The following is a 25000-nucleotide window of genomic DNA, read 5'->3' on the forward strand; positions in this document are numbered from 1 at the left end:
GTTGTATTAACAATCACTTAAGACAATATTTGTTTCAAGACATGATTTTCTGTCTAGCAAAGCTTCTGTAGCTGTAGCTAGTCTTGAGTTGACTCCATTCGTTAGCTTCTGTATTAACAAACAATCACTTATAAAACCAATATTTCAATTAAAAACGCCATGATTTTCTTTCCAGCCGGCTCAGATTAGACTTCAAACCTTCTGTAGCTGTAGCTAGCAATGTGTTGACTCAATTCGTTAGTTGTATTAACAGTCAGTCACTTATAAATCCATTATTTCAATTCAAAGATGCCTTGGTCAGGTCAGAATCACTTAAAAAAATATATATTTTAGTTCCAATCGTCACGATTTTCAGCCCAACCGGTTCAGATCAAACTTCAGACAACCACACCACAAAATCTTTCTTTAAACTGACACAGAATCTCTGAAAGGACTGTCTCTTGACCAATCAGAGGCCACTATACCCTACCATAAATGAGAGAAATTTGCTACGCCTTCTCTTATTGGCTGAAACTTTTGGTTATGCTTGCTACGGATTCTCCAACTGGCTGGAAATACTATGAGTTGATTCTTTCAGTTGATTCGTTAGTATTTAAAAATATAAAACATTTGACAAGCTTTGTATGTGGGTGTATATGTATATATATATATATATATATATATATATATATATATATATATATATATATATATATATATATATATATATATATATATATATATATACACACACACACAATAATAATATGAGAGTAATTCACCAAAATCATAAGTTAAATTATACATAACAAGGAAACAAGATGGTACGGTCAATATCAACTGTAACTTGATACAGTCATTTCTGTAATTGCAAAACACGCAAACATTTTCGATCTGTCATGGAGTGTATATTAGAGGCCATATTTAGAAATGTTTTAAAATGCTAAAAATACTAACAGATGTTAATATTTATGCAGAGAACGTTGCATTAGGAATGAACACAAAGAAATGGAAACACATTCCATCTAGGCGTATTATTATTATTATTATTGTTATTCACAGTCAGTTTACATTCATTATTATTATTATTATTATTATTATTATTATTATTATTATTATTATTATTATTATCCCTAGTTATATACATCCTTACACACCACGCCAAAAGGTCGTTGACTCGACTAACAAGTGTTCAAAGTTTCGTAACAAAAAAATAGAGGAAAATAAAAGATAACGATCGAAGCATAAAAAGAAAAAAGACGCAATTTGGAGTCCTGTGTAAAACGTAAAGTAAAAAAAAAAAAAGTTTCGGGTTGAAAGACTGAGAAAGGTGAGTTTATTGTTTACAAGTGTTGGGAATGAGTCGTCAGAATTATATTGGGAAAAGGTTAATGCATTGTGTGTTGTAAGTCATTATATATGTATGTATAGATATATACATATGTAGTATACAGTATATGTATACATAAATATATATATATATATATATATATATATATATATATATATATATATATATATATATATATATATATATATATATATATATATATAACGTATGCATATATATATATATATATATATATATATGTATATATATATATATATACACACACACATACATACATACATACATACATACATACATACACACACACACATATATGTGTGATGAATATATAGATAAAGACAGAATCCATTGTTTCTTTTCTTTCGTTGATTTTCTTATATATATGCATATATATATAAATGTATATATATATATATAATATATATATATATATATATATATATATATATATATATATATATATATATATATATAAGATATTTTCCAATGTTTATTGTACAGCTAAGTAAAATTTGTTATTTTGTTATTGTTAATGTTTCTTTATCAATTTACACTGCTTTCTACTCTAAAAATTATGCTAAAGCTTTTACTGTCTTGCAGTTTTTATTAATTATAAGGCGTTATCTTACACTACGGGTACTATTTGTTTATATAAATATACCCTTTAGAGCAAGAAAAGAAAACGGAACCACTACAATACTATAAGAGAAAATGATTATACTGACTTATACAGGGGTGACTTGATTTGTTGTCACACTTTTGTAAGATTTATTTCATTTGTATTATATAGATATTTTGCTGAGTTTACATTATTATTAATATTTTAGTAAATCATTGTTATAAGCGTTTTATGGGTGTATACAATAAGAGTAACGGTTGTAGTAGGGTAATGGAAGATATGACTTTGGGTGTTTTGGGATCACAGTTTGGGGTGTATTTTTGTTTGGAATGACATTAATTTGGTTTAGTATGATAATTTAAGATATATATATATATATATATATATATATATATATATATATATATATATATATATATATAAAAAATGTGCATCCAGGAAAAGGCAGCACACATATCACGACAGTTTATTTTGCCGAAGGTGTTTCATTGGATTATCAAGGCTTCAATTTATGAAATCACTTAAAATCTTAAAAAAGCGTAAAAAAGTAAAAACAAAGCTTAAAAATCACTACAAAGACCGACATAACCTACCTAAACTGAACTAAAAAGAAACTAAAACATCTATGAAAATTGAAAAAGAAAGAGGATAATAGTTGAAGTGCAGACCAAAATATAAGCAAACGACCAGTAATTCTATGAATAGCTACGTTGAGGCTGTCTGGTTGTTAAACGATGGGATGGTAGTTTATATTATGATATACTCATAATAATAATAATAATAATAATAATAATAATAATAATAATAATAATAATAATAATAATAACTGCTCCGTTCCAGAGGTCCTTTATTCCTCACACCGCTGGACTGTGGAACAACCTCCCAGAGGATGTCGTGTAATTGGAACCTAACAAGTTCAAGCGAAGATCAATGCATTGCTACGCTAATATTATTCTCCCTGCATTTTAATAAATTCTTATCTACTAATTAATTTATTTTTTCTAAATTAATATGTGGGATCTCTTCTTTATGTATCTCCCTTTACCTCCTCTTACTTCTTCCTAATGAACACCATATTCTTTGTAGGCTTGACTTTCAAGTCAATGGTCCCTGTGGGCTTGTTCCATATGAATAGGTTTCATCTCCTGAATAATAATAATAATAATAATAATAATAATAATAATAATAATAATAATAATAATAATAATAATAATAATAATACCATTTAAACTCGATACAAGACGAAATGATTGAAGATTTTATATATTGGCTTCGTCAATTACATTTTGTCTTACGAAACGATGTGGGGAAAATGCTTTGGTGTTAACACTGATTTCGTCACCATTAGAGAGAGAGAGAGAGAGAGAGAGAGAGAGAGAGAGAGAGAGAGAGAGAGAGAGAGAGAGAGAGAGAGAGAGAGAGAGAGAGTGCTGTTGTCTTGTTTTACGAGGCAGTCAAAGCAAGGATTGGATCGAGATATTATTATCTCTGAACGCAGCGATAGAGAGAGAGAGAGAGAGAGAGAGAGAGAGAGAGAGAGAGAGAGAGAGAGAGAGAGAGAGAGAGAGAGACTGCAGCCGTTCCTTCACAAAAAATACTGGAGATTAATTCTTGAGTCTGAAAATGGTTATTTTAAACTTTTTTTATGTTAAGCCTGTTGATCCCCCCCCCCTCCTCTCTCTCTCTCTCTCTCTCTCTCTCTCCAAGATATCCTGAGTCCCATACCGTCGTGGGGGTAAATATTTATTTTTGTTTTCTTACGTTAATGTCTGTTGATTTTCAATTTTCATCTCTCTCTCTCTCTCTCTCTCTCTCTCTCTCTCTCTCTCTCTCTCTCTCTCTCTCTCTCTCTCATAAGTACCAGCCTTTTGAAAGAGGACCCTAGAATGGGGACATGCCAGTAGAATTGACTAAAAGGGAGGTTAGAACGTCACTGTGCCAGCCCCTACTGCACATCTACGTTACTATAGCCGCCCACCCCAAGGAAATCAGACATTGGCATTAGACCAACTGCTTAGTTTGTTTTCTTTTGCCATTTTTTTTTTAGAACATTTTTAAAAACACTATCACGATTTATTAAATCAAATATCAATTCTTGTAATGGCTTTAGCATTTCGATAAGTCAGGGAAGTGTAGGCCTATTACAGTCGATTTTGGCCGTATGGATACAACATTAACCAAATAAAAGAGGTATATGAAATTTTAATTAAAAGAATCAGGATCTCTTCACATCCGATCTCACCATTGTCAAAAACAACCACGCATGTTGTATCCATGGGGATAAAAAGCATTGGTTACGTGGAGTTACAGAAATTAAACTGTTCAACAAATTCCAAATTTTATTTAGCTCTTGATTCTTTTACTGGAGTGGTCATATAGATGAGATATGAGACTGATTTTTTAATTTTTCTTGATGAATAGAAGAATCATGACCTCATATTTAGGAGAAGACAATAAATATTTTTGAATTATTACTCCATGATTTAAAGTGGTTGTTCTAGAACAATTTAGAACATTTTATCTTTAGTCTTCCCAGCATATTATATGTGCATTTGGAACCTCAAAAGTTCATGTGAAGATGCAGTGCATTACTACCCTAAAGCAAATCTCCTTACATATTTGTCAATTTTATTTTATTCTGTCCATTTTAATTAATTCTTTAATTTATTTTTCTTTTCTAATAACTGATATATTCTTTCTATATTTCTTTTTACCCTCTTTGGAAGCTTGAATTTCAAGTCAATGGCCCCTGTGGTGGGCCTGTGGGTTCATCTTCTAAATAATAATAATAATAATAATAATAATAATAATAATAATAATAATAATAATAATAATAATAATAATAATAATAATAATAATATCGTGACAATTACTGAAACCAGCATTGCATCACAAACCACTATGCGCCCAAGTGGATGACCACAGGGAGAACATCCTTAGTACAGAAAGACAAGAACAAGGGAAATATAGCAAGTAACTGCAGGCCTATCACCTGCCTATCAATGATGTGGAAGTTACTAACAGGTATCATCAGTGAAAGGCTATACAACTACCTAGAGGATACAAACACCATCCCCCACCAGCAGAAAGGCTGCAGAAGGAGGCATAGGGGTACAAAAGGCCAGCTCCCAATGGACAAGATGGTAATGAAGAATAGTAAGAGAAGGAGAACCAACCTAAGCATGGCATGGATTGACTACAAGAAAGCCTTCGACATGATACCGCACACGTGGCTAATAGAATGCCTGAAAATATATGGGGCAGAGGAAAGCACCATCAGCTTCCTTAAAAATACAATGCGCAACTGGAATATAGTGCTTACAAGCTCTGGGGTAAGACTAACAGAGGTTAACATCAGGAGAGGGATCTTTCAAGGCGACTCGCTGTCCCCACTACTCTTCGTAGTAGCCATGATTCCCTTGACAAAAGTACTGCAGAAGATGGATTCTGGGTATCAACTCAAGAAAGGAGGCAACAGAATTAACCATCTGATGTTCATGGACAACATCAAGTTGTATGGTAGGAGCATCAAGATATCCTAATCTAGATTGTAAGGATTGTATCTGGGGACATCAGGATCAAATTTGGAATAGAAAAATGCGCCTTGGTTAACATACAAAAAGGCAAAGTAACAAGGACTGAAGGGATAAAGCTACCAGACGGGAATAGCATCAAACACATAGATGAGACATGATACAAACACCTGGGATTAATAGAAGGAGAGGATATAAAACACCAAGAGATGAAGGACACGATCAGGAAAGAATATATGCAGAGACTTAAAGCGATACTCAAGTCAAAACTCAACGCCGGAAACATGACGAAAGCCATAAACACATGGGCAGTACCAGTAATCAGATACAGCGCAGGAGTAGTGGAGTGGACGAAGGCTGAACTCCGCAGCATAGACCAGAAAACTAGAAAACACATGACAATACACAAACCACTACACCCTAGACCAAATACAGACAGACTATGCATAACACGAAAGGAAGTGGGGAGAGGGCTAATAAGCACAGAGGACTGCGTCAACATCGAGAGCAGAGCACTGGGGCAATATCTGAAAACCAGTAAAGACAAGGAGTGCATGGGAAGAAGGACTGATAAAAGTAGACGAAGACCCAGAAATATACAGAGACAGGAGAATGAAAAACAGAACAGAGGAATGGCACAACAAACCAATGCACGGGCAGTACATGAGACAGACTAAAGAACTGGCCAGCGATGAAACATGGCAATGGCTACAGAGGGGAGACCTCAGGAAATAAACAGAAGGAATGCTAACAGCGGCACAAGATCAGGCCCTAAGAACCAGATATGTCCAAAGAACAACAGATGGAAATAACATCTCACCCATATGCAGGAAGTGCAATATGGAAGACGAGGCCATAAACCACATAGCAAGCGAGTGTCCGGCGCTTGCACAGAACCAGTACAAAAAGAGGCATGATTCAATAGCAAAAGCCCTCCACTGGAGCCTATGCAAGAAACACCAGCTAGCTTGCAGTAATAAGTGGTACGAACACCAACCTGAGGGAGTGATAGAAAACGATCAGGCAAAGATCCTCTGGGACTATGGTATTAGAACAGATAGGGTGATACGTGCCAATAAACCACACGTGGCGTTGATTGACAAAATCAAGAAGAAAGTATCACTCATTGATGTGGCAATACCATGGGACACCAGAGTAGATGAGAAAGAGAGAGAAAAAAATTGATAAGTATCAAGACCTGAAAATCGACATAAGAAGGATATGGAATATGCCAGTGGAAATTGTACCCATAACCATAGGAACACTAGGCACGATCCCAAGTTCCCTGAAAAGGAATCTGGAAAAACTAGATGCCAAAGTAGCTCCAGGATTCATGCCAAAAAGTGTGCTACTAGAAACAGCGCACAGAGTGAGAAAAGTGATGGACTCCTAAAGAGGCAGGATACAAACCAGAACCCCACACAATAAAAACCACCCAGTCGAATAGGATGACTGTGATAGACAAAAAAGAGAAAATAATAATAATCAATACTGCATACATGATAGATTTACTCGCAGACATACGTACTCATAAAACCTCTATATAACCTGGGTTTGTCTCTTTACAAGTAGTTAAACTTTGAGATTCCTGAATAAATATTTATAGTTAAGACTAAATAGGATGAGAGATACATAAATCATCAAATGAATAATGAACAAGAATGAAAGATACAACCCAGAGCACTTGCGAGAAGAACAATAATAGAAACTAAACAAAGTAAATAGAGTCCGATACATAGGATGTGCCGTTAGAAAGATAACTCTGCCTCGACTCTACACTTCACTTGCAATTTTCAAAACAAACTTATAACTTATCCCCTATAAAAAATGCTAAAGGAAAGGAAAGCTTTGGGTTAAAATGTATTATTATTATTATTATTAACAACTTGTTACTCTCCACTCTCTGTCTCACTTTTCAAAACAAACTGATCTCCTTCTACAAAAATAGAAAAAGCCCTTGGTGCAAAAGGTATATTTATTAAAATTTGGCTAATTTTGGATAAATTAGTCAATTTTGGTTAGGTAAACGAGGTTTTTATATATGAAAACTGAACAAAGCAAATAGCGTCCAATAGATGAGAGGTGCAGTTACAAAGTAAACTCTGACTTGACTCTCTACTGTACTTTCACTCTCGATTTGCAAAACAAACTTATACCCTATTAAAAAATGTTACAGAATAAGAAAGCTGTTGACCAAAAGGTATAATTACTATAATTTAATTAAATTAAGATAAATTAGTTAAATATATTAAAGTAAAAAGGGTTTATGTATATAAGAACCACCAACTTCTTTTTGGGGTCAACCAGCTGGACTTTTCAAAACAAACTCTTCTCCAATAAAAAAAAATGTAGCAGGAAGGGAAAGCTGTTGCCCTAAAGGTAATGTTATCATTATTTGACCAAATTAGGCTAAATTAGTTCATTTTAGGGGGGTTAAAAAGGGGTTTTATACATAAAAACTGCGAACATCTCCCAGGGGTCAACCAACAGGAGTAGATAAGATATGGGCCAGGTTTGATGGGCCAAATTCTAATGTCGAAGTAAGCCAATTTTTCTGTTTTTATTTAGGCTATTTAACCAATTAAACTTAAAAACAAACAAAAAATAAATAGTTTAAACCAAAATATAGATGTATATGTATATGTACCACACCCTAACACAGTACAACACGTATTCTACACGGAGAAATAAAAGGGTATTCTAGCCAGACCAGAGACAATCTCTCAAACACCTGCGACATATGTTAACAGCTGTTGTCAAAGGTTATATATAGTTTCTGTAAACCATGGTTTGAAACAATCCCAAAGAACACCTGTAAGACAAACAGGTGTGGGCCGGACTGGAATTTTGCACCTGTATAGCCTAACCGGTAGCATAGCCTAGACTAGGGGAGGCAGTTCCAACTGTTTGGCTGTTGGTGAGAGCACATACTTCAAATACCCAGTAGCAACAAGCTAATAGCTAAGGTGAGCCAGCATCGGATATCCTGGGATTGAGATAGGACTGAATATAAAAGGATTTTGCTAACCTATATAGTTTATAAATGTTAAGTACGCTGTATGAATGTGTATAGGCTATATGTAGGTTATATATGCAGTTATAGGTAATTCTACAGAAAAGCTCCGTTGGACGGTCAATTTCTCAAATTATCTCATTAAGTTTTGAAATTATCCCTGTGGATTTATCAAATTATTTCTGTAAATAATAATTATTATTATTATTATTATTATTATTATTATTATTATTATTATTATTATTATTATTATTATTATTATTATTCAGTAGATGAAACCTATTCAAGTGGAACAAGCCCACAGGGACCATTGACTTGAGATCCCACTTAATAAAGTGAGAGAAAAAATTAATTAATAAATAGATAAAAATTTATTAAAATGAAAGAGGAATAGTATTAGGGTAGCAATGCATTGCATTTTCACTTGAACTTCTGAAGCTCCAACTGCATGATATCATCTGGGAGGTTGTTCCACTGTCCAAAGGTGTGAGAAATAAAGGACCTCTGGATCTGAGAAGTTTGACAGCGATGCACATTTACTGCCTATTGGTGCTGCTCTTCAGTGAATCTGGTTCCTCTTGGCAGATAAAGGGGATCAGGGATCAATTGTGAAATACATCTTATGAAAAGGTGATGAACAAGAGACCATCCGTCGATGGTCAAAGTCATAACTGCTAATGTTAGGAAACAGAAGCCTACCACCATGAACCACTCTATCTAAAAGAGATAAATCTCTGACAGAAGCAGACATCCACACCAGAGAACAGCATTCCAGTAAAGCAAGTACAAATGACCTAAAATTATGTCGTAAATTTCTCAAATTATCAGTAAATTCTTCAGATTATCTTTGAAAAATTTCTCAAGTTATCTCTGTAAATTATCTGTGTAATTTTCTGAAATTATCCCCATAAATTTCTCAAATTATCTTTATAAATTTCTCAAATCATCTCAGAAAATTTCACAAATGATCTCACCTGTACTGCATCATAAACATCCTTTTCCATATTGTTAGTAAAAATTTTTATTAATAAATGATATATCTGTTTGGAGCTCTTTTGTAGAATTACTCAGTTAGCCTACATGTGCAGGAGGGTTCCCCCTGACCACATGATACCCACAAGGTGTGGGATACCCCAAGCAAGGTGACTTCTGTTGTAAAATTTCCTTATTAAACAGTAGCCTCTAGTCAGACTGGAAGAGTGTGCCTTAGCCATTTCAAAATTGACATGTTTCCTGTAGGGTCGTATTTGATATTTTAATTCTTTGCAACCATAGGGAGCCAAAGGAAATCTGTAGCAAATCTGTAAGCACTGATTTTTAGTTCTTGACACTGGAGTAGGCTAGTCTGAAAAAATTCCATATATTTTTATAAATAAATTTTTCCTCAAATTCTCATTTCAGGAATAATGTCTCCAAAAGTTCTAGTTACTGGTGCCTCTGGCCTTCTCGGTCGGGCGATAATGAGGATATTCCGAGAAGCTGGCTGGGAAACTGTGGGACTTGCATATTCCAGGTATTGAGAGAAGTGGAACTCCCCCTTCTTTTACTTACACTTAACACCTAGTAAGGCATCAAAACTAATCCCAGCATTCCTGCTTTTCCTCTTTCTGTCATCCCAATGGCTCTCCTAACCTCTCTGTTGTCATATTCTTTATTTACTCCAACATAATGCCACTGTCTTCTTGTTCAAATTCATTTTCTTTCCATAAATTTTTGAAATAATGCTACCATTGTTCCATTGTATCTTCTTCAGTTTCCTACAATAAGGATAAATGTTAGCCTATAAAGCTAATCATTTTTCTGGGGGCTGTGTTTGTCATCTATTACAGATTGTATGTATGTTGTGATCATCCTCTATTAAGAATGGGAATTAGTTGTATAGTAAGGCAATGAATGCCCCATTTTTTTAGCAGGCAATGTTGCTACATATTTCCTTAATAGTGTGGTATTTTTAATGGTGTAACTGAAACTGTGACTATTTTCCAGAGTGGGACCAGGACTTGTGAAGTGTGACCTCACTAAACCAGAAGAAGTAAAGTCGTTAATCGAGAAGGAAAAACCTGAATTTATCGTTCATGCAGCTGCAGAACGTGCTCCAGATGCTGTTGAGAATAGGTACGATGAAGTGTGCAAATTGAATGTGAATGCTTCAGGTCAGCTGGCAGCCTTAGCAAGTAAGTGTTGGATTTTATTATTTTATATTTTAATTGAAATGAGATCCTGTTGATATCTGTGTTGAGTATTTCACCAAGTATGAGGAATTGTCCATAAGGAATGTAGTATGAAATTTAGCCCAAAGGCCAAGTGCTAGGACCTATGATGAGGTCATTCACTGCTGAAAGGGAAATTGAGAGGAATAAAAAGGTTTTAAAGGTGCAACAGGAGAAAAACCTTGTAGTTGCACTATGAAATGATTCTTAGGATAGGGAGGAAAGTAAGACAGAGAAGAAAGAGACTGTGAATGGAGGTACAGTAAAAGGAATGAAAGGGACTGTAGCTAGGGGCCGAAGAGACACAGCAAAACACCTTAAGTTATGCCTACAGTGCACTGATGGCACTACCCCCCTATGGTGAATTGTCCTTAGGCAATATTTGCTGTGGCTCATTTGGTAGGAGAGTTAATTTTAATGTGTTCATACAACGTATAAGCCAGCTACTTGCTTTACTGAATGTTGGCAGCAGTAACAAGGTCATTTTTGACCAAAGATGCATTGCCTTCTTTTACTACTCCTTCCCTTTCTATGTTATCCTCACAAATAGGTGATCAGCTTTCTCTTCCTACCCTCAATGGCCTAGGTCTTATTACCTGGTTGTTTAAGATGCTTGAGTGCTGATTATATACCCCTTGTGTAGTAGATGTTAGGGTAAATGTGCTAAAAATCTTTTAGAAATTATGGAGATGCTCCAGCGATACAAACCTTTATTTCATATTTCTCATAATATTGTATCTGTCTAATGCCAAAATGTAGATGTATTTGCCTTAATAGAATGCATGTAAGTTCAATTGAAATCCCTATAAACCCCTGTAAACTGTTCTCATGGTTAGCAACTAAACTCTGTGAAAACTTAAAATTTAAATTATTGAAAAATTTCAAAGTACTTTTTTCAATTTTTCATGAATAAATGACTTTATAAAACTAAAAATACTGGTATAGAGACTTTTTACAGGGTTTTTCTTGGTGAAGAAATCAAAATCAAGCAGTTCTAAGTGTTTTTAGAGTTTTAAGCATTCGTGATTTGACCTATGGAGATCATATTGTTTATTGAAAAACTTACAAATTCAAAACCTAGAAAACAAAATCCCATTTGTCTACTGATTTAGACTTGACAGGGCATGCCTGTAGATGATATGTTTTTCATCCAGTGCATCACAATCCCAAGGATGAAAACCAGAACGAGACAAAGTCAGAGATGCTTGAAAGCTATATGGAAAGAGACCACTAGGGCAAAAGAGATACAGTAAACAGCCTTTAGCAATGCCTACAGTGTGTAACACTGGCTACCTTAAGTTTGGTTAATATTCTGTAACTGAACTGTGCTGCCTGCTTGTATGTACTGTATATGCAAAAAGTGTGCTGAATTTCATAATTTTTTTTTTTTTTGAGTATTACAGTTCATATCCTGAATATTAATAATAATAATAATAATAATAATTAATAATAATAATAATAATAATAATAATAATGATAATAATAATAATAATAATAATAATAATATCCCTATGGCTGTAAACGAGTCTTAACATAGGTATGTACTGTAATGGTGACCGTTTTTGGACATAGTACCATGAGCTCATGATTTTTCTTAATTGTAGAATTTTGTACGGTCTTTCCAATTCCAGATATGTGTACTCAGTATACATTTGCATAAGTCTTAATTTTTTCTGTTTCCTTTATTTGCTTTTAAATATTTTAGTGAAAAGAATTATGATTACTGTATAAGTATGGTACTGCATTTAAAGTGTTTAAAATGGCAATTGCTTATGCATTTTTATAAGATTTAATGTGCCAAATATACTGTCATTGTATTTACTAGAGATGTGTTTGATTTTCAGAAAGTGTTGGTGCCAGAATGATTTATGTCAGCACTGACTATGTTTTTGATGGCACATCCCCACCTTACAAGTCAACGGATCCTACGAATCCTTTGAACAAGTACGGCATAACAAAACTGGAGGGCGAAAAGGCAGTAGTTGCTGCAAATCCTAGTAAGTGATGTACTGTTAGGATTTTGTTAGAAATATAGTAGGCTAGATGTCACAAAAGTGATACAGCAATTATAAGATGTTTGTAATTCTGTGTAGTACATGGTTTTCAGAATGGTACTGCAATTGAAAAATGTTTGTAAATTTGTGTACTTGGTTTTCAGAATGGTACTGTACAGCAGTTATGAGATGTATGTAAATTTGTGCACATGGCTTTTAAATAAATGCACTACAAATTATATACTTTTGTAATGAGATTCCTTGTGAACATGAAGACTTTTGTTAGTTTTTGTGACTGAAAATTGTACCGTACTCATGCCAGATGAACATTGTCCAGTATACCACTTTAAAGTTTAGGCTGTAAAATTTTTTCCCAGTTAATGTCTGTTTACTATGCAGTTGACATTGCATATGGTAAATAATAGTAGAATGCTATGAGAAATCTGTACAGTGTTTAACTGCATGTAGTATAGTGCTTTAATAATTAGTTTTCATCATCAGCTTTCTTACTGTTCAAACAAGAAGCTTACAGAATATAAGATGAAATTGCAAACCAAGTTTACTGAATAGGGAGGTGGTCTGGTGACAGTGACACTATAAAAGAAAAATCATATAGCATGGAAAAAAGCAGTAATGCCTGAGGTAACATAATAATGTAGATATGATCATACAAATTACTGGCTACCATTTCATTTAATGCCATTTTATCTTAGTTGGTTAACCTACTAAATTGAAACTATCTTGTGCTTTATGTATTACTACAGGGATGCTTTGCAAATTACTCTGACTTGTTTTTGCACACCTTGCGAAGGCCACTGATTGGTGGTAATTTGAGTCCTAACATCTTGTTTCAAATGTTCTACCAATTTTTTTGTCTGTATTCCTCCTAGATGGGAACCTAGACAATAACTTTTGCATTTTCCCACTTCTTGGTTTTGGGTTGTCAGCCAGTCCCTATTTGAACATTCTGTCAGCTCCTTGATCAGATACCAAGCTAGCTAGCAGTTCTGCTACATGCCTGCAGAAGGGACACTCCATTTTCACGGTTGTTAAAGAGTTGATGTCAATTTTAGTCACTGTGAATAAGTGATAGTTCCTTAAATTAAAAAACACTTTGGGAGGTCTGGCTTTCTGATAAGTAACAAAAGCCCTATATTACAGCACGCACTTCTTGATATGTTACAGCTAACAGCAGTTTCACATAGTTCCTAACCTACCCTAACTTGTGCTTTACACTCAGCATTTAGTTTAAGAGGTTTATTTAAAAATGTATCATATCTAAGATGGTAGCAGAGCGAAAAATAATTATAATATTGCAGCTGATAAGTACATAAGTCTGCTAATTTTAGGTTCATTAAGCTGAAGTGTTCCTGCTGTATTTGCCCGTTTAAGGTCTGTTTCACTTCAACACCACATTTTTAAAAGAAATTTTGTTTTGCACATACAAACAGTTACCTTATACTGAGGTATCCCCACTCACTGCACTGCAATTGGCACAAACACCTGTCCTGTACTCTTCTCACCTACTTATCCAACTTGTGTACATTTACCTTACTCAAATTTCACCCTCATTTTAGAACATGTCCTTTGGATACTGACCCTCTGGTTCTAGACATATGACCCACTGTTCTTGTTAAACAACTTGACAATAAAAATAAAAACCTTACATTGAAGTTTCATACTGATGAGAGCAAGTAAGAGATGTAGGGTTGTTGTGTAGGCATAGGGTATTTTTTCAATAAATGTGATCATGTGGATAATATTTCCAGTAGAAATATAAGTTTTTAAGACAATGTTTTGTAACTTTTATTTTTCGAGCTGTAATCTTTAAGACTCAGCGGAAGTTAACTGTAATCACCGTTTACTTTTATGATGAGATATTCATTCTAATTCAAGACAGTCTTATTTATAAGCTTATTTTACTTTTCAGGGGCATGCATTCTCAGAATACCAATTCTTTACGGTAAAGTTGAGACTATCGACGAAAGTGCTGTGACATGTTTATTGAAACTTGTCAAAAGTCCTGAGGAGAAGCAGGTCTCTCATTACGAGAGACGATATCCATGTTTGGTTGATGACATTGCTCGCATACTGAGAGACCTTGTGCTGCAAATTATGAAGGTAAGTTTTTTAAGATTCTGTCTTAGTTTTTATGAGTAGGCTAACATAATCAGAATAAAGAGTGAAGGTTTTTGCTGAAATTGCAGTTCTGAGTATGAATATGGTTGAATTTGATGTTATCTGGTTTGCATTTTATATCTGGTTTGCTTTGCATTTTATATACTGTATTTTGCTTGATAAAAGACTCCTGCATTACACCAAAGAATCTTTTTGTATAGGCATGAATATTTTTTTTAAATGTCAAGCAAACATATGTAAGAATATAAAAATTTAGGCCAAAGGCCAAGCACTGGGACCTGTGAGGTCATTCAGCACTGAAGGGAAATTGAGAGTAAAAATGTTTTTAAAGTGTAACAGGAGGAAAACCTCGCAGTTGCACTGTGAAGTAATTGTTAGGAGAGGGTGGGAAGTAAGATAGTAGAAAAGAGAATATGAAAGGGGGTACAGTAAAGGGAATGAAAGGGTTTGCAGCTAGGGGCCAAAGGGGCACTGCAAAGAACCTTAAACAGTGCCTACAGTGCACAGCCTGAGGTGCAGTGATGTTTTCTGTATTCTTCAATAACACAAATACAGTCATAAAACAGAATTTGTGCTGTAGTAGCATAAATTTTGCAGGGTATAGGTGTGAATAAACATACAGGCTTTTACATACAGATAAGCTGTATGCCCTTAGTTATCCAAACTGATTCCACCAATACTGTATGAATACAGGGAAAGTCAGTACAATGGATTGCAAGCCTGCCTGTATAAAGACAAGGCAAGTCTTAAGTTCATCTGATCTCTAAGTTTTGTAAGTGGTATAATTAGTCCTTTTGTTTGTTTGAGCTGGGCATCCTACTTCTATCTAGGAACAGATTCCGCCTTCAGCAGGACCTTAATTATATGTGTACAGTTTTCCATCGAATTATGCATTCATTATTTTTTACAGATAGGGCTCTGAAAGACAAAACCACTAGGTATGTTTGCTTGAAAATGTATATGCTCTGTGCCTGTTTTGTTCATCAATTCATGTAACTGGAAAATCTCTTTGGTGTTGCAATAAATAACTTGCATTTGCAAGTGTACTTTGCAAAATTATCAGCTATCTTGATTGCAATATGGAAATGTGATAAAATGTTTTCTGAATTCGGTCTAGTAGGTACTGTATACGTGTGGTTATGTTACTTATTTATTTTTACGTACTTATGGTATTTATTTATTTATATGTGAGTATAAACTAGAGATTTAGTGAAAGTAACCAGCCAAGTCAAAGCCTCCGTGATTGAAAATTCCCTAATTAAATATTTCAAGGTGAATACCCCTACTGACTGCAGACCCTCATCTGTCAACTTTGGATATAAACAGTACCCATTACTGCACCACATTAGTGTGGAATGATTGATTGCAGACCCTCACCTGTCAACTTTGGATATAAACAGTACCCATTACTGCATCTTATTATTGTGGAATGATTCTCTCCATTAAATGACAGGAGCTAACAGGATAATATTTATGAATAATAATAGTGAATGAGACTACTATTTAAAGCAGCAAGCCTGGTAAAAGCAGCTATACTACAGGCATATTGTTATCTGTCCAATCTCCAGAATTGTTTTTCAGGATTAAATCAAGTGGCTCAGGTGGTAGTACCTTAGTAACTTTGAATAATGTGGAGCTTTGTCTGTATGGGTGCACAAACAGATCCTTCTAGGTCGTGAAAAATAAGGTCTGCATTTTCCTTACATTTCAGACCCAGTATTAGCAAAGGTCAATGAGCAAAAAGTACTGTACAGTACTTCATCTGTTCTCTTTAAGTGGGACATTTTCTTTTTTTTAATTTAATTGAGGATTCTAGGGGGCCTCTCAGTGCTCACTGCAATTTATTTAAGAAATTTTATGTAGAAATGGGTAGCTTCAACAGGTCTGGTAATAGTATCTATGAGGTGTTTTTATTAGTACTCCATCATCGTTATTAATCTCGCATCATGTTGTCGATATAACCTGTCCTTAGTCAACCCAGTTGTCAGACACTTAGTGCAAGCTGATGTTATTGCACATATTACATTAAGCATAGGAGGGGAACAATAGCTCAAAGAATTTACAAGAAATTATGTGAGAATTTTTGACTTTACATCTAAATCAAGTTGCAGTAACAATGTACTGTCTGATAGCCTTTTTGCATTAGAAATGTCTAAAACAATTATACTGTTTCACACAGGATTAGTAATTCTGTACTGCATAATAATTATGAGAATATTTGATTTTTTTTTACCTTATTGGTCACCTGAAATTTCTGCTGTTAAAATGTTAGAACATTTGAATGGGCTGTACAGTTTATAGATTTATTGTCTTTTTATGACTTTTGATATCCTGAGGATGCTCTCAGAGTATATTCCTTCCAGGTTTTGGTTTTTGAATGTACCAGAACAGTTCATTTTGTGCAGTATTAGAATGATTTGTCCCTCATTTCAGGATGACTCCATCACTGGAATATTCCAGTGGAGTGGCAAACAGCGGCTCACAAAATACGACATGGCTGTCGCAATGGCGCACGCCTTCTCTCTGAAACACAACATCAAACCAGACCCCAATCCAGTGCCAGGTGCTCAGAGGCCATTTGATGCTGAGCTAGACAGATCGCGCCTTGAAAATCTGGGAATTTCTCATCACATGGACTTTGAAACTGCTATAAAGGAGTGTTTGTCCGAGTGGGTATGATTGCAAAGCAATCCCGAGGTTGTTATTGGTGTGTTTGTATATGGATGGAATTCCAAGGCTTGATTGACAAATCCCCATTGGGGGTAGTGCCGTCAGTGCACCTCATGCGGTGCACTGTAGGTATTACTTACTTAAGGTTCTTTACAGTGTCCCTTCGGCTCCTAGCTGCAGCCCCTTTCATTCCTTTTACTCTACCACTGTTCATTTCTCTTTCTTCCATTTTACTTTCCACCTTCTCCTAACAATTATTCCATAGTGCATTGGTGAGGTTTTTCTCCTGTTACACCTTCAAATAAACTTTTTTGCCTTCAATTTCCCTTTCAGCACTGAATGACCCCATAGGTCCCAGCACTTGGACTTTGGCTTAAATTTTATATTCCATTGGTTGAAGAACATTTGAAGTGCTGAAAGTAACACTTCATCTTAATTAGTCTGCACTTATCAGCTACATTATTATTATTCTTTGCTAGGCTACCAATTTAGACATGATAAATTTTTAAATAAATCACTTAAACTGAATGTTAAGTGTAAAATAGAGCTAAGCTTAAGTCAGGAACTACTGTATAAGATATAGCTGTTGGCTGTGAGATATTTATAAAATATTCAAGTGCAGGCTACAGTTTAAGTCTTTGCTTCTTAACAGACTTTGCTACTTATCAGAAAGCCAGACCCCCAAAATATCTGTTAAGTTGAGATGCTACTTTATAAATGAACTTGTGATTGATAAAAGTTAGGGTATACTGTTTATGGCGATGACTAGGTCGGACTATTTTGCTACGCGTGTTTGTGTAAGCTCAGCTCTCTGTCATGAATTACTAAGTAAGTTAAAAGGGTATTTTGTTCCTTTTTTCTTTGTTTGTTTCAGATAATTGTGTTTTAAGCTTTGATATAAAATAAAGATGTTCACTTTGATTAAACAGTTATGATATCTCTGGGTTTAATTATAGTTTTAGTTTTTATCTGTTGATGTTTTATTGTTTTGTTTTGGTAAATTTTATGTTGATGGGGCAATAAATAAAAAATATTACTGCTGTTGTTCACCGATAAATGTGCTCTGTGTCTATATGTAAAAAACTAGTGTATTTATGAGTCTGTAAACCACGTTCCCAAATCAGTGTCTGTTGTGGTTAGAAGACTCTTGGAATAACCAGGAATATTTCCGTAAGCTTGCACTGATTGGTAACAACAAAGAATTTTCTTTGCTGTTACCACAGAGCCTGGTGGAAAAGCTTGAAAGGAACAAAACCATTTATTAAATAAGGAAGGTCTGGGAGCTCTGCAGAAAGTTTGGAAGGTAAGGAGAATTTAAGGAAACACGAGTAGCGTGTGGAATGGGTGATGTTTACAGATTATGCACTACTGATAAAGGGGCAGTAAAGATGAATTGCTGAGGCTGGTAAAGGAATCAAAGTGGTTCAGATTCCATGCTAATGAGTGGGTTTTGTAGCTTCATGGAGAAACATCACAGCTGAGGAAGATCCCCACTTGGATCCCCTAACATGACCTGTAATCATTCCCAAATCAGTGACCTAACTCCTTGATACCTCACACTTTAGGATACGTTTATTACTGCAAACCTGTAATCCAAGTGGGGAATAAATGGAGAAACTTAATCATCCAAGGTGATAATTGAATCCGCAGCCTCTTGTTCATGACATTGTGGGTATTAAGTAACCTGAGACATGTGGGTTCGAATCCAACCTTGGAAGGTTGAGTGTTTCTTCACTTATTTCTCACTTGGATTCAAAGGCTGTAGTGATAAATGTACCCAAAATAAGTTGTGAATGAAAAGACTGCCCTGTGTAAGACCTGTGGTAACGAATTAATATATTTCATAACTTTTGTAAGTAATGTAGCATATGCCTTTTATTTTACAAATACTACAGTGAATTTTTTGCTTTCTTATAGTTTGAATTTAGTATCTTTTACTATCAAAAAGAGAATGTCACGTATTCTCTGGACATAGTGGGAAAAGGGAATCATTTATTCACCTAAAGAAGGGCAAAGAATCCCCAGGATTACATTGGAAGCAATAAAAATCCCACAAAGGAACCCTTATTATATCTTTTTCTCTCATAAATGTCGTGTGATAACTTTGATATTGAAAGTATAGGTTTATAAGTTTAGGGTTACTGTATATGATTTTACGTTGTAGAGACTTCTACCATATGTCAACATTCAATTTTGGTTTTTATTTATGATGCAAATAAGTCCTGTATCTTTCTAAATGCTGCTAAGCCTTACAGGTTCTGAATCTATTGTCAAATTTTGACAAACTATAAGTAAGAATACAAAATTCTCGGTGCGTTACTTAAGAAAAAGAAAAAACCTATGATCTCATGGTGAATGCACAGTTAACCTTTGACAAGCTACAAGAATAAATTATTCTTGATGTATTACTGAACTGTCATTTAATAGGTCTACATAAAACTGACCAGAAATGGTTTAGCACTTAGACCTAAGAAGATTCCACCAAGGTTAAAAAAAAAAATTGTCGTTTCTTTGACCTACATGGCAAACCCATGAACAGAAATGGCTCAGCACCTAGACCTAACTAAGATTTTTGCCAAGATTACCAAAAACAGTAATTCTGTAGACCTAACTGACAATACCAACACCAGAAATGGCCTAGTACCCAGACCTAACCAATATTTTGTGTAGTATTACGATTCCTTTTAAACAACAGAACAAAAGTTTCGACAGCATAGCGATTGGTGAAGAAGAAGAAAATGTGCTTTTCGGACGCAGAGGTGCTTTGAAACGCCACAGCTCACGATTACATTTGCATATAAATGGAAAAGCTGTTGGTTCTAGAATTCGTTCTCCGAGGAGACAGACAGGACTGACTGCTAACTGTTAGCCAAGGGGGACGGATAAGAACTCACAGTCGGGTCTTGTTAATCAAAGAACCTATGATCGCTGAGTGGTTATACATGTATACTGGTTATAAGTTGCGGGATTTATCTTGTTGATAGGCATTCTGTTTGTAAACAGGCCTGTATAATCTGTAATTTAGGTTTAACTTTAGGTAGATGCAAGATGCAGACGAATGAAATAGAGTGAATGAAAGATATACATATGAATTTTAATATATATACATTCAAACATACATTTTATATATATATATATATATATATATATATATATATATATATATATATATGTATATATATATATATATATATATATATATATATATATATATATATATATATATATATATATATATATATATATGTATATATATATATATATATATATATATATATATATATATATATATATATATATATATATATATATATATATATATATAATATATATATATATATACATATGTATATATATATATATAATATATATATATATATATATATATATATATATATATATATATATATATATATATATATATATATATATATATATATTGTATAAACTGAACCACGAAAATATGGAACGTGATGAATATATAAATAAAGACAAAATCCACGAAGGAAAGAGTACAATGTATTGGTGCAAGGTCTTTTGACTTATCGTCCTTTACTTAGCAGACTAAATCGAAAGACCTTGCAGCACTCCATTGTTTCTCTTTCCTTTTTGTCTTATATATATATATATATATATATATATATATATATATATATATATATATATATATATATATATATATATATATATATATATATAAAATATATATATATATATATATATATATATATAAATATAAAACAAAGATCTGTTTAACATTATTGGAATAGCATTTTAGATCTCATTAAAAAGATTTCGTGCAATTAATCCTCATTTTTCTACCCAGGAACAAAATAGTCTGGGTGATTTTTAGTCTGGGTGTGCAAACAATGGTGCATAGTTGTTTGGAGTGGATTTTGACTCTTTGGATGTTCCCGATGAAGATTTCGGCAGGTGCCACGCTGGTGCTTTTGGGGAAATTGAAAAATTCAAGATGGCCGCCTCTAGACATCCTGATTTGAGAAATCACTAAAGGTTTCTAGAATAATTAAAAAATTGAAGGTCAATGTCACCCAAACTATAATTTTAGAGGTCAAAGAGATCAGCCAATCATATTCCGTCAATTTCCAACGAAAATTATTGTTTGAAAGTTCAAGATGGCCGCCAACATGGACATTGATTCATAAAATCTCTTAAAATTTCCAAATTCCTTGAAAACAGATGGCAGTTGCATTTAGTTCGGAGTTTTAGAGATGGGTGAAAATAGTTCCATCAATTCTTGTTGACAGGCATTGTTATAAAAAAGCAAGATGGCCGCCATCACGTCATTTATTCTTAAATTATCAAGATTCGTTGACAACAGATGGCAAAATGCTTCTAGTTCATAACAAATGTAACCTTAGTGATCAGTGAATTAAATGTACATTTTCAAAGACAATCTTTTTTAGAACTCCAAGCTAGTTGTATTGTTTATTGAATCTAAACAAGAATTTGAATGGCATGCATCAGTTTTTCAAATTCATTGAAACCACGTAATTAAGCTGCCTTGCACTTCGGAGTAGATTTTTACGCAGTCACCCAATGATATAGGATTCGTATGAACTGTAAAATGAAATTGGTGTTTAAGTGCTACTTAGCTGAAGTCCACCACAAGACAGGATAACAGAACGGTTATAGCACAACTTTTCTGATGTAAACTTTAAACTATGTAATAACAAATATAGTTTAGAAAGATGACAAATTGTATTCTTACGAATATTGAATAGCAAGAGATGTTCATAGGTGTACAATGACAAATTCAGGAAAGCAACAAAGTTTTTATAAATATACAATGAATATACTAGTAATGGTGATTGATGCTATACCTATCAAAACTTCAAATTAATCATTGTCATCCTCATCTTGTATCTCGTCATCGGCCTTGTCAGGAGTCACAGTTCTTCGATTCAGACAGTTGTCCTTCCCACCGCATTTACAAAACACAGAACAACCTAGTTGTGATGAAGCACAACTGCATCTTAATGTAGAGCAAAGTTGTTCAGAAGCACAAGAACATTGGATTAATTTCAGGAGTTCTGGTGGAGCTATTTCCACATCTTTTGGAATAGTGACTGGCTGGAGACCATGTGAAGTGTTCATCTTTTGCCTAGCCATGGTTATAAACATCCATAGTCGGTGGTTCTGTGTCAAGAGCTCCTTTCCATATGCATGCCTGAAAATGTGCCGTCTTCACATTCTCCTCAAGGGCCTCTGATGTAGGAGGCGAAGACATCAACTTTGGCTGTACACATGATTTTTTCTTCCCAGTTTTTGACAGCCAAACCTGAAACCGAATATCACTCATCATTTCTTCTGGAGTGTGCTTTACACCACATCAAGCTGCAATGACTGTAGTTGCCGCCTTGATAACTTCTTCAATATCTGAGTCTGGGTTACCGATGCAAGTTAATTTGTGGCTAGACTGCAAGACTTTGATCAATTTTGTCTTGCCAATACCATAATACGCTCCAACAGTATTACAACCTGTCATAGCATATGCTGAAACCAAATATGGTATGATGTCACTATTCTTTTTATTGGTTTCTCCAATATCTACAGATGCTCGGCCAGGACTGGTTGGTTCCATCTGGACCACTGATGTTAATTTCTCTTCATGGTAGAAGTGAAGTAACAACACAAAGACATCAGTGTCATCACAAACCACTTTGATAGACCTGCATCCCTTTGCTGCAAGATTCATCATCTTCGTGGGTAGTGGTAAGATCAAGACACTCATGAAGAGACCGATCCTTGACTTCACTTGGAACAGGGTCTTTTCCTGTTATGATGAGGGATGATGGGGTAGGATTCTGTTGAACTTTCTTAGCAAGTTCCCTACAGATAATATCTATAAGTCGCTCCTTGTTCTTAGGCACAGTCAGTATAACTGATTGAGGTGGCAGTGGAGTACTCAATGAAAGCTTATATTGGCGTGTTGTTACTATATCTGTCAAACACAAAATGCACATGGGCACACTGAGACATCCTAGGAAGTATATAAGGCATGAACCCATCAACAAAGTCCTTAACTTGCCCAATTACTAGCCAGTGAATCGCCCAAAAGGATAGCACAGCCATCAAGCACAATGGCATTTGGCTTCTCAGATATTCTTGATGATACTTCAAACTTTGAATTCTTCTTCAAAGTGGCCTTCGCTTTGGCAATCCTGCGTCGAGGCAGACCATTCTCTTCTTTAAATATGGGGAATGGAATTGGGAGGCCAGTTCATACTTCAACACCTCTTTCACAAAAATGTCCCGACCTGTTGCTAAAGCCATAGTTCTTGGAAAGATAAGACCTGTATCAATATGTCCAGCCGGCACTTGTTTTAATATTATTGCTTCTTGGTAGTGGCTGGTATTGTTGTAACTTGGCATGGTATACCCTTGTGGAAGTTTTCAGGCCAACCCATCTCAAACTCTTTAATCTGTTTTGTTCCAATGTTGACAGCTTCATCTGCATTGACCTTTTCTCTCTAGACAAGTGTATCATCAGTAGAACTGTCACTTATATTGAAAGGGTAAATGCACTGTTGAAGTTTCTCTCTTATTTTTGTCTGTCCTTATCATCAGTCCTTATTCTAGAAGCTGTCCCTTCTTTGTGTTTATCTTTAGATATCGGCTCCTCTTTTCCAAGGTCCGCAACACCTTTCATAAGTCTGCTACAGATGTGCAAACTCAATGCCCATCGTTTCACTGCTGCTTGGTTCAGGGTAATTCCAATCTAGCCACCAGGAACATGTCCAAAGCGCATTAATATAGTCTCTATCATCATGTCTGTCCATATTCCATTCCAAAGACCAGCTTGACGTCGCTGAACATGTTGCCCTTTGAGGAATCTTTCTAATGTTTGTAAAAGACAAAGGAGACCTTATAACATAATTTATTTTACCTTGCTAATCAGCCTACGCTTTGACTAGGTCTATATTTCTTAGATAAGCAACCAGTACGGCAGCCATCTTGAATTTCCAAAGGGATGATTATCATTCACAATTATTCAGAGACCTTTAAAACTCTGAACTATCAATTGCCGTGAAATCCTGAAGAAAAAAGTGATTTCATGGATCATCTTCAATGATGGCGGCCATCTTGGATTTTTAAACAATGATGTCAGTCACTGAATATGCATATCAGACAAATGTAATTCATAATAATATGAATTAAGTAATATTTGCTCGTTTTTTGCCAATTAAACTGGCAGTTTTGAGAGATTTCCAGAACCGGTATATCTAATGGCGGCCATCTTGGATATTTCAATTTCCCCAAGGGTGCAAAGGTGGCACCCATCAGAATCTTCATCTGGGGTATCTGAAGAGTCAAAGTCCACTCCAAACAACTACACACCACATAATGCACACCTCGGCTAAAAATCAGGACCCACGCACGTCAAAATATTTATCTATTTAATTATTTATTTATCTTTTATTTATTTATTTGTTCCTAAGCATAAAAGCGAATGGGTCCCTGATGAATA

General features: G+C 34.7%; 1 protein-coding gene and 1 long non-coding RNA gene across 4 annotated transcripts in view; one reads left to right on the forward strand and one right to left on the reverse strand.

Moving 5' to 3' along the window:
• Window positions 1-481, reverse strand: part of LOC136832102 (uncharacterized) — a 13731-nt gene extending 13250 nt beyond the window's left edge. Inside the window, exon 1 of the long non-coding RNA XR_010851053.1 lies at window positions 1-481. This exon is cut by the window's left edge and continues 732 nt beyond it. This is a non-coding gene — a long non-coding RNA (uncharacterized lncRNA).
• Window positions 482-7586: 7105 nt separating this feature from the next.
• On the forward strand, window positions 7587-18446 carry LOC136832098 (methionine adenosyltransferase 2 subunit beta-like). 3 transcript variants are annotated; one of them, XM_067092749.1, is made up of 6 exons: window positions 7587-7861; window positions 9897-10008; window positions 10482-10669; window positions 12550-12702; window positions 14630-14820; window positions 17272-18446. In XM_067092749.1, exons 2-6 carry the CDS (start codon window positions 9902-9904, stop codon window positions 17515-17517), a joined length of 885 nt encoding a protein of 294 aa, XP_066948850.1. In that variant the 5' UTR covers window positions 7587-7861; window positions 9897-9901; the 3' UTR covers window positions 17518-18446. The 3 variants fall into 3 exon arrangements, with proteins under 3 accessions (XP_066948850.1, XP_066948849.1, XP_066948851.1); XM_067092748.1 differs by lacking the exon at window positions 7587-7861 and adding an exon at window positions 7991-8022; XM_067092750.1 differs by lacking the exon at window positions 7587-7861 and adding an exon at window positions 8170-8448.
• Window positions 18447-25000: the final 6554 nt, after the last annotated feature.

This window comes from Macrobrachium rosenbergii, chromosome 49, assembly GCF_040412425.1.
Source record: "Macrobrachium rosenbergii isolate ZJJX-2024 chromosome 49, ASM4041242v1, whole genome shotgun sequence".
Taxonomy (NCBI): domain Eukaryota; kingdom Metazoa; phylum Arthropoda; class Malacostraca; order Decapoda; family Palaemonidae; genus Macrobrachium; species Macrobrachium rosenbergii.